We start from the raw sequence: 10,957 nt of genomic DNA, 5'->3' as shown, positions 1-10,957 counted from the left end.
CACTTGGAACTGCTGATGTCAGTGGACAGACCATTGGATTCCATGTGACTTGTTCTTAGTGATTTGCTACTGCTTTGCAGTCATGTGATAAGAATATTCATTTTTTTCTAGGAATTACATTTCCAAGATTGCACAGAAGACAGAGTGGGTGGGTGGGTGGGAACTGGAGGAGAGCAGAAAGAAGGAGAACAATGTTACACTGCCTATCTGTCTGGTCTACCACGTTTTTGCTAGTGGAACCACACAGATCTGCACCAGCAGTGGGTAAGGTGGAAAAAGAATGGGAAATAGGAGGGAGGAGGTTCAAATGTACCACTGAAGACAGAGAAATGTTTGGGGCTGAAGTACTTAACTTTTAAGGCAAACTATATGAGCTTCACACTCATATTCCAGGCTAAAGAAGTCACCCACCTGTTAGAGAATGAACTTGATATCTGCTTTATGGACTATATTTATTGCTACACACACAATGGACTGTGCACACACACATATAGGCTCAGAGAACTGTACATTCAAAGTCACCTGTTGTGATGCAACACAGAGAAGGTGCCTGCACAAGCCTTACATGTTAATAAGGTTTCAGTACACAGTTACCAGCCTGTTGAAGAAGCACACACCTCCATTATTGTGAGCAGTAAGAAACAACAGCTTTGAGAAGAGTCGGCCCCCTTTGCAGATCTGGTCGTGATCACATACAACACATCCATGCTTTGTTCTTGCATTGGTATTCCATACCAAACGGACATTTGGTTCACAATAGAATGGGCAGCTTCATCTACACTTCACACCTGACCAGATGACCCTCTTTGAGTAAGGTTTAGATTTCAATATTGACCACTTCTTTAGGCAACCTCCCACTCCTATAAGTAACCAATAGGATTGTTTTTGGGACCGACTAACAGGAAGGTGGGCCAGGAGGTTGGCACCGTCAACACCCATCTCCTGGATCTCCGATAAAATAAGAGAACCAGTCACATGGTCTCTCTTTCTCTCTACTTGAGCAACTAGCATCTCCCCTGCAACAACCTCTGTCTGCTTTAACTCCTCTTCAGTCCAGCTTGCTATCCCAAACCCTTGCCTCTACTGCCCACACATTCTGGCTGGTTCTGGTTGTGTGTTAAACTCCCTTAGATTTCTATTTCTCCCCATCCATTCTTCATTGGAACAACCAAGCTGTGAAGACAGATAAGTATCACCCATCATCACCCCCACCTGCTAATGCAAACGTGCTTATTTTAATACTGTATTTCTAAGGAGCTTGATTGAATGTGTGAGCGCATCAGTATTGTTTGTATGTGATTTATATTCCTAAGTAAAAGACATTTATTTTAACCACACCAGCCTCGACTCCTTCTCTGGTAACCCTTGGTGGGAACAGGACCTTGGTAAACATTGGCAAGAACCCATCTAAATTGCTAATTGCTGTAAATAAAGCAATTCGGCTAACACACCAACCATGAGAATGTACATCTTCCTAACAAGGGGTCCATAGATGCCCATTTATGATTATTAAAAAAGAAACTCAGGAATGTTTGTCAGTCTACTGAATTCAACAGTTACATGTCTCATGTGGGCCAGATTCAGCTCAGTGAGTCACAAGGTATGTAGTCTGTGCTACATTACTGTGGAACAATATGATATGCCCACGAAATAGCTATGATGATATTGTTCCCAGTATATTTCATAGAAACTAGACCTTGTCCCATTATTTTCAGGTCTTCCATCTGTCTCAGGGTGGTGGCAGTAAATACTGATGGATTCTATATTTCCAACTCCACATTTATAGTTTCATATTTTGATGTAAATACTAACACAAGGTCAGTGGTCCATGATTTGTCTGAGGATGAAGTCAATGACTTTTTGCGTTTTAGAGTGACCAGTCAGTTATATGAGCGTGATATATATTTGAATCAAATAGTTGCAGCCACTATCTATGAAGCTGGTGGAGTGGGGATGTGGTTGCAAAATGTTCAGCACTTAAAGAATTATGTCAGTCTACCCAGCTAAGCATGGAGTCTTCCTCCAGCATGAAGAGACTTCTAGCATAGAAACAGACTCTTTCACAAGAACTATGGAAGCAGATGGACAAAATCAAGATGACAATTATTTTGGTACAGAGACTGAGTCCATGACAACTAATTTGCAGTGAAGTGATTGTAGCCCAACAGATGTTTTGCACACTGGCAGTGACAATGCAGAAGCCGAAGAAAGTTTCAACAAGACAGGATTCATAAAAAAAACCTGCAGGCATTCCACAATGGGGCAAGAATGGTTAAGCCGTCTCACCATTTTGTCTATTGAGTGTTAACTTGCAAGTGAAATTGACTGAGGTGGGGTGGAAGAGTGATGGACTGAGTGACTCAGCATGCCTAGACACTGGGGAGGGGCACTACATCACTCTGTGTACAGGTGTCCTTTCACTGAATGGGATGTTTCTCTCACTTTGTCTAAACCTGGGAACTAGCCTCTGATCTCTTTTTTCTCTTTGTTCTTCTCCATTCTCCAAATGGCTCTGCATGGAGTCACGGTCTCTATAGGTCTCTGCTGTAGAAGCAGTGCTATCATACTCCCATACACATGATGCCACATTTAGCTGGTCACTTGTGATATGGAAAGTACTCTTTTTATGGATGCCAGCCTCCGAGTTGGACTTGGGAATCCCCCCAAATTACAGCTCATCTCCAGACTGCAGAGATCAGCTCCCCTAGTGAAAATGGATGCTTCGGAGGGTGGATACCACTGAGGTCCCTGTATTCCCCAGCCTGCATCTCCAAATCTCCAGGAATTTCCCAACCTGGCAATGTTCCATCCCCTGCTGGTGGGGACCTGACAACTCTATTTAGATTAGACTTCTCTCTCTTCTTTAGTAAGCAACCTGAAACTGAACTGAACTGAATCTACTTGAATAAATGTAAATTTTACTTTTTGTAGTATACTTCTTGGGAAATTTATTTACTGTACTCAGTGGCATGCTTCAATGACTGGACAAACTCTGCTATATTAACCAAATATCCCAGTAGGGAATTCATGATTTTGCAGTGAAAAAGGCCAGAAAAATAAAGCTTTAAAGTAACTTGGTCTAACATTTGCAGCCATATTTGTCCATGAGAATATTTTTTAAAAAATAATAATGATCAAGTCATTGACAGGATAATACCTTGTTAATGACCAAAACATTACAAAATAATTACAAATTTGGAGGATTCTCAGGCAGGGTGTGATTAGTAATTTAAAGAAGAAAAGGCAGCATTTTTAAAAAGAAATGTAGAGTGTGTACCGATAATGTCAGTATTAGAACAAATTAAACACACATTTTCATAGTTAGTGGGATTGGATGAATAGGATGAGGGTTATATGGGATGAGGGGGCATGCTACAAGCTTGTACCACCCCCTCCCCTAAATAATAGTTGGGCCCTGCTGTGATGTATACATATCTGGGTGGTGCTTCATAGTCATGATACTCTGTGGGTTCACGTAGAGCACTGATAGCCACACGATCGCCCCACAAGTTGACCACACTTTTTTTGCTCAGCACTTGGACAAAACTTAAATGTTCTGAGAATATCTACATCCCCCATATTACACTTGGGGGACTAAAGATGACAGATATTGGCTTGCCTATGACCGCCCATTGAGTTCAGAGTACAGACAACTGGGTCATCCAGATCCCCAGTTTACATTTGTCACCACCAGACTATGCAAGTTCAATTGCTGGATCAATTATTTTTCCACTCTGAGAAACACCTAATTGATTATCTCCCAGAAGATGGAAAGAACCACTGAAATAGCTTAGTAAACTCCAGAAAAAACACACCAGATCAGATGGGGAAAGAATTTAAAACATCTCATTTTAGATCAATGTATTTGTTTGATTTGTAACCTATTCATTTATTTTCAAGTGAATACATTTTTAGAACAGAAGTTGTTCTTGATCAATTTTACCTGCTACTACACACAGCAGAGTTTTATCATAAAGCAGTGCAGGATACAAGATATTACTTGTTTGTTTTGATTCTAGGGTTGCTCAGGGCAGCATCCCCCAAAAGGTATGATTTATATCAGCAATTGTTGTCCAGCTGCCCATCATACCCCTCCAAAGCCTGTTTTTTATCCTTATAAAAGTGGTTGCTGTATCTAGCATCTCATGTCTGTTCAGTGCTGATTCCAATAGGCTGAGAGTTCTGCTTTGGACTCAGTGCTATAAACTGTCAGTGCCTCAACAGTGCTGCTGTTCTGATTTGGCACCAAGTATCCAAGCGGCCCAAAAACAATGTGACTGAGTTCTCAGATTCTATCACCTGCATGTTTTAGCAAAAGGGGAGTTGGCAGTTGTTTCTGATGCATTCAGAGTAAGGGAAAAGGAAACACCGTCGTAAAGAGGTAGGCGACCAACAAGGTTATTTCTCTCAGTCCTGGGGTTTCAAGCATCTTCTTTTTAAACCCTCTGGATTGCATTTCACTCCATAAATCATTGAGCAAAGCTGTTGCTTCTCCATAATTTGTGCTACAATCTAAGTGTAGATAGTGTGAAAAAGATCCCCAACGGACCATGATTTTCATGAATTAGTATATGAGTGTTTTCATGAATTAGTATATGAGTGTTTTCAGAGACAAAAACATTTGGTATGCTTATTGAATGGGGGGAATGAAATATAAAGCAAAAGTTTAAAATGTGGAACAGTGGGACAGATCCCATAGATGTATTATGCTAAATCTGCTGCCTGCCTCTAGAACAAGATGCCTTCTTCAATGCAATAAATAGAATGAGGTAAGTATGCACCTTGTGTAATCCAGGTTCAGCAGATATGTCAAACACCATCCTATTTCTATTAAATAGATTCATCCACTCTTCCTTAAATCAAATTCATAATCACATAAAATAAAAAAATAGAAAGATGGATTACATTACATTGAGTTATGTTAATTAAACATCACATTTATTACTAATTGTGATTTTATTATTTGCAGCATTACTTATTCTTGTAAGTTGTCTTGAGCACTCTTGGAACCAGAGAGCAGAGAAAGAGGTTGAACCCAGACAGATTCTTTACTCAGTTTCACCCAAGTCCCCTCCTTATGTTAGCCTCCATGACACATGGTTTTTGCTCATGCAATTTCTGCAATCCCCTTTTTACTCCCTTGTGTTTTTCACCAGTAGAAAAGTTCATTGTATTCAACTGGATAGTATATTATTTTATATTAAAATATTTTACTGCTGATTTTTCTATTATCATATGTTTATTAAGGAGTTTTAAAATAATATTACTTGCTGTTTTATTGATGATAGTTCCCGAATTCAGATATTTTGTTGCCTTTGAGTCTTATGGTCATTTTACAGGTTTTTTTTGTTTGTTTGTTTTTTACTATCACATTGTCTTTGGGACTATTTCTGCTACTTTCCTATTGATTAAGGATTTTTTTTTTGCTGTTTTCTGTCTTTGAAATTGTTTGAGGATGTGGCTAGTATATATATATATATAATGTTCCTCGTTGGTATTTTCATGTAAAGAGGTTGAGATGCCTTGGTTTTTTATGGTTGTTTTTAATGGAAAAAACTATGTATATTTTAAATAAATTAAAAACCAACAAAAGAACATTAGGTTGAAAAGTCAATTTCCTGAAAATGGAATAAAATGACTGCTTAAATTAGATTCTGAAATATACCTAAATTGATCAATTCCCATTCATTACTTACAGTCAGTTACCTTGTATTATTGCCTACATGTATTCATTACAGCAATCAGAACTAATTGGTATAGTTGCAGTCCCTGAATTTCTTTGCCATGTGGAGGTGGCAGCTATCAGGATTCTTTTTTAATACAATCTTTTATCAATGCACATTTACACTTGTACGTGTTCCTGAAAACATTTCAAAATGCAGACTTGATTAAAGCCTAAATAGTCATATCAGGATTGAGTTCTCTAGAGATCCCCCCCAAACAAAATCAATGTCAATGTGAACATTAGTATTGCAGAACATTAAAAAGATGTGAGGCAAATGAAGGAAGGGAGAGCTGCAATCAACTGCACCGTTTCCAATCCAGGAACTGAGACCAGAGTCCTTATAATCCTAAACAGAGTTGCTCCCTTTTAAGCCCAACGACACCATTGGATTTAGAAGGGTATAAGTCTGCTTTGGACTGCAAATAATAGCTAAACTAGCAATGCAAAGTATGGCTGATAGGACAAATTGCAGAAACAAGGCAGAAGAGGAATTCAGTCCCTTACCACAGTTGTGTGACATAGGGATGCTCAATCATTCCCCTATTTGACTGACATGCCACTTGCCCACTGTGGCCAGAAAGCCAATTTTGCGTGTGCAGTTTGGTTGCATGCAAACAGCTCAAGCCTCTTTGTCAGTACACTGTGAAGAATCCCCCTTAAAAGTTTTCCATATTTATTTGCTCTAGCAAATCTGACATATTATCTCATTTTAGAAAAAAATGTTTCAAAATTATTCACTAATAGGAGAATTTATTATGTGTTTTATATCATTCGGTGTAACTCTACCCAGAATTTACCACTGAGGTCATCAAAGCCAATGAATTCTGAGGTTTTCCATTTTTCAATTTGTGGTCAAGATAGAGGGCAACATGACATCCAATTGCACCAGAATATCAAAGTTTATACTAGTTGGGTTCATGGGTAACAAGAATGTGCAGCTTTTGTATTTCATCATCTTCCTCTTTACCTGTCTGTTTATTCTTCTGAGAAACATCACCCTGCTATTCACACTAAAATGAGACTCTAACCTTCATACAACTATATATTTCTTCCTGAGTAACATCACTGTCCTACAGATAAGATACATATCCATCACTCTCCATAAACTCCTGGTAATGTCTTTAGGAAGAGGTAAAACTACCTCACTTCCAGCATGCCTAGGGTAGACAAACTTTTACTCTAATCTGGGTTCTACAGAGTGTTGCTTATTTGCAGTCATGTCTTATGACCATTATCTGGCCATCTGCAATCCTCTACGGTACTCAGCACTCATATGAGACAAAGTCTGTGTCATCTGAGCTTTTGGATCCTGGATTACTGGGTTCCTAAATCCTTCCTAAAGGAATCAGAACAGGAAAAGACAACAAATGATGCTTGAATTAGAACAGGATAGAGAATAAAACTGCTTCTTTCATATTGCCTTTATACACATTTAGGGTGAGATCATCCTTAGAATACAGTTTAAAGTTCTGGTCGCATCACCTGAAAAAAGAACATTGGCCCCGGTCACATAGCAAAGTTGCATGGATGGTGGGTGGATTATCCGGGCACAATCACACCCCAACATCTGGGAAGTGGAGCGCACCCGTGGCTTACCGCCGACAATGCGAGTTAAAAAACTCGTACATCCAAGGTACTAGTAAACGTTTGCCATGGGCTTCCTCCAGACGCCCATGGTGTGATCGTGCCGGTATGCAGCATTCCCCTCCGGTCCCTTGTTTACCCGCTGGCGCCGAGGGAAGGACCGGTGGTGTGTTGCCTGTGCGTCTGATTGTGTAATCGTGGATCAAACTGCGCCGGGGCCATTAGCCATGCCTCCCCTCCTCCTGCGATATCCGGCCCGTGTGACCGGGGCCATTGTAGAGCTTGATATGCTGAAAAGAGTGACCAAAATGATCAGGGGACTAGAGCAGCTGCCCTATGAGGGATGGGTAGAATGCTTAGGACTATTTAGCTTAGGAAGAAAGGTAAGAGGAGACAAGACAGACATCTATAAAATTATGCATGGAGTAGAGAGAGTGGACTGGGGGAAGCTTTTATCTGAGTCCTATAACACTAGATCCTGGAGTCATCCACTGAAACTGAAGGGTGGGAGACAGGCAAAAGGAGTACTCCTTGACACAATGCATAGTTACTGCCATAGGATTTGGTGATGGCTGCCAACTTGAAAAGGTTCAAAGGGAGCAGACACATTCATGGGGCATGAGGCTATTGGTGTCTGCAAGTCATGACGGATATCTATTTCCCTTTAGCACCAGAATTACTGGTTTTCTAAATCCTTGAATCAGTTGCTGGGCAGTGTGGTGGGAGGGTGCTGTTGCAGTCATCCTGCTAATGGGCTTCCTAGGGGCAGCTGGTTGGCCGCTGTGTGAACTGAATGGTAGATTTGATGTGCCTTTGGTCTGATCCAGCATGGCTCTTCCTTTGTTCTTATGATCTTATTTACCCACATGAATTCTTTGGAACAATCAGAACTAATAGGTATAGGATGACTTGGATCCTATGATATTATTCCCCTCCAGTTCCAACTGCTGTAAAAGATAAATATTCTTCCAGGAGCCCTTATGCGTGTGGAAGTGCTAGCAGCAGAGAAAACAAACACCACAATAGAGGAAAGTTCCCACCATGGTTGGAAAGAAGTGTGAAGGGAACAATGTCATTCAAATCCAGCCATTGAGTTAAATAACATAAAATAATGGGCTTTCAATAAATAGGTTATCCAGTATAAATTAGCAACAGGAGAAAATTGCTAATGTCCCATTCAATGCACCAATAACCCTGAGGAAAACAATGGCCATCCTTTGTAAATCTGTAATCAATTTTTAGGGATGACATCCTTGGCCATTGTCCTCTGTCACTTTCTGTGACACATATCAGTTTTGCCCTCTTTCTCTTGCTCCTCTGGTGACTAAACAGGGTGGAAATGACTCCTATAGTAGAAAATGAGTTGTAATCTCCATGCTTGTTTTCCCATGTGGAGGAAGCTGCTACCAAGATTCTTTTATATGATCTTTTACCAGTGCACGTGTACACTTTTATGGATTGATGAAACACTTGAAAATATAGCCTTAATGAAATCTTACATAGTTGTATCACAATAGAGTTTTCTCAGTGTGTGTGTGTGTGTGTGTGTTCAATGCCATAGTGGATATGGATAATGCAGAAGGTGAAAACAAATGAGGCAACTGAAGACTGTGAGAACTGAAGCTAAATGCACATTTTCCCATATAGGAACTGAGTTTAGAAACAGTTCAATCCTAAACAGTTACATCATTTTAATCCCATTGATTGTAATGGATATAGATGAGTGTCACTCAGCTTTGGACTGTACTGCACTGAGAACGTCCTAGCTAAACCATAATTTCAAAGTGTGAAAGACAGGAAGCAAGGCACAAGGGAAATCCATTCCCCCCAGATGTACAGACTAGGGAAGCTGAGTCATTCCCCTGTTCAGGTCACATCCCACTTGCCCATTCTGATTTTGGGTGGTCAGTTTGGTTACTTGCAAGCAGTTCAAGTCTGTTTGCAAGGTGTACAGTTATGAAGGACCCCCTCCCCCCGAACAGTTCACCATTTGTATTTAATCTTGTTTTGCTTTCCTGTAGACTTCACAAATCTGACTGATTATCTCACTTTAGGAATTCAGTGAAACTCTACACAGGATTTACCACTGAAGTAATCAAAGACAAAGAAGACTGAGATTTTTCCTTCCTTCAATTTGAGTTTAAGATGGAGGGAAACATGACATTAAAGTACACAGGAGTATCAAAGTTCATTCTAGCTGGATTCACAGGTAACAAGAATGTTCAGGTTTTGTACTTCATTATCTTCCTCCTCATCTATCTGCTTACTCTTTTGGGGAACATTATCCTTCTATTCATACTAAAGGCAGCCTCCAGCCTCCATACACCTATGTATTTCTTCCTAAGCAACCTTGCTGTTCTGGAGATTGGATACACCTCAGTCACCCTCCCTAAACTCCTGGCAATCTCCTTAGGAACAGCAACGACTATCTCACGTCCAGCTTGCCTAGTGCAGACATATTTTTTCTTCTTCCTGGGTTCTACAGAGTGCTTCTTACTTGCTGTTATGGCCTATGACCGTTATCTGGCCATCTGCAATCCTCTGCGATATTCAACACTTATGTGCAACAGAGTGTGTGTCTCCTTATCTTTAGGATCCTGGATTACTGGTCTTCTGAATCCTTGCCCACCTATCATCATGTTTAGTAGGCTTCATTTCTGTGGCAACATTATCAACCACTTCTTCTGTGATATCCCACCACTGCTCAGCCTCTCGTGCAGCAATACCTACATCCTTAGCACAGCCATCTTCATCAGCTCATTTGTCATAGTGTTAGGCACGTTCCTGTTGACCATGCTTTCATATGCTTGCATTCTGTCCACTCTCCTAAGGATGTCCTCAGCTGCAGGTCGACAGAAGGCATTCTCCACCTGCTCCGCCCACCTGACTGTTGTCTTCCTGTTGTATGGAACATTGATCTTTATGTATGTGATTCCTGCAGCACAGCGGTCAATGGAGATGAACAAAGTGGTATCTTTTATCTACAGTGGGGTGACCCCCATGCTCAATCCCATTGTCTACAGCTTGAGGAATGAAGATGTCAGAAAGGCTTTGAAAAAAATGATGCTAAGGAAATTCAATCCTGCAGTCTTAAGGAACAAAGCAGGCAGGATGCTGAAAGATCCATAATTGACAATCCTGGAGAATCCAAATTTAATCTAGATCCACAATACACGTCAAGAGTTTATTAACATTTTTGTCTGAACTATTTTGCATATCATTGTGGAGGGAAACATAGGGATTGCTGCCTCTAGTCAGGAAAATAGCATAAGGCTATCAAGTCCAATCTCCTCTTTTTTTGTTTCACAACCACAGTTTACATGGGGTCATTCAGCCACCATTTAGAAAGACATATCACACCAGAGATCCTATCATATATCTTCCAGAATGCCCTCTGATTTCATTACTAAAAAAAAGGAGAAGGACTGGATGGTGTGTCTATGTTTATAGACATGGGCTTCAAGATGTTCCCAAATCTCATTTTGAACAGCTTAATGATGATAGGTATGCTTTGCCAAGCTAGTCTTACAGTGGGTCTCTCACTCTGAACTATTTGGAATAAATTGTGTAATAACATGAGTTATTCCAAGCCCAGTCATTAGCTCTTCTAACACAGTGGCACACCCAATGGGGAGCTGGGGAGCATCA

At 40.4% G+C, this 10,957-nt stretch overlaps 1 protein-coding gene across 1 annotated transcript; it reads left to right on the top strand.

Moving 5' to 3' along the window:
* The first annotated feature begins 9,466 nt into the window (after window positions 1-9,466).
* LOC107124116 (olfactory receptor 11L1-like) lies at window positions 9,467-10,438 on the top strand. The gene has a single exon (XM_015427503.1). The coding sequence runs from the start codon at window positions 9,467-9,469 to the stop codon at window positions 10,436-10,438; it is 972 nt and encodes a 323-aa protein (XP_015282989.1).
* Window positions 10,439-10,957: the final 519 nt, after the last annotated feature.

The sequence above is a fragment of the Gekko japonicus genome, unplaced genomic scaffold (genome assembly GCF_001447785.1).
Source record: "Gekko japonicus isolate JY-2015 unplaced genomic scaffold, Gekko_japonicus_V1.1 scaffold3957, whole genome shotgun sequence".
Lineage (NCBI taxonomy): Eukaryota > Metazoa > Chordata > Lepidosauria > Squamata > Gekkonidae > Gekko > Gekko japonicus.
Note: the sequence above shows the minus strand (reverse complement) of the source record. Positions and strands in the feature narration are given on the sequence as shown.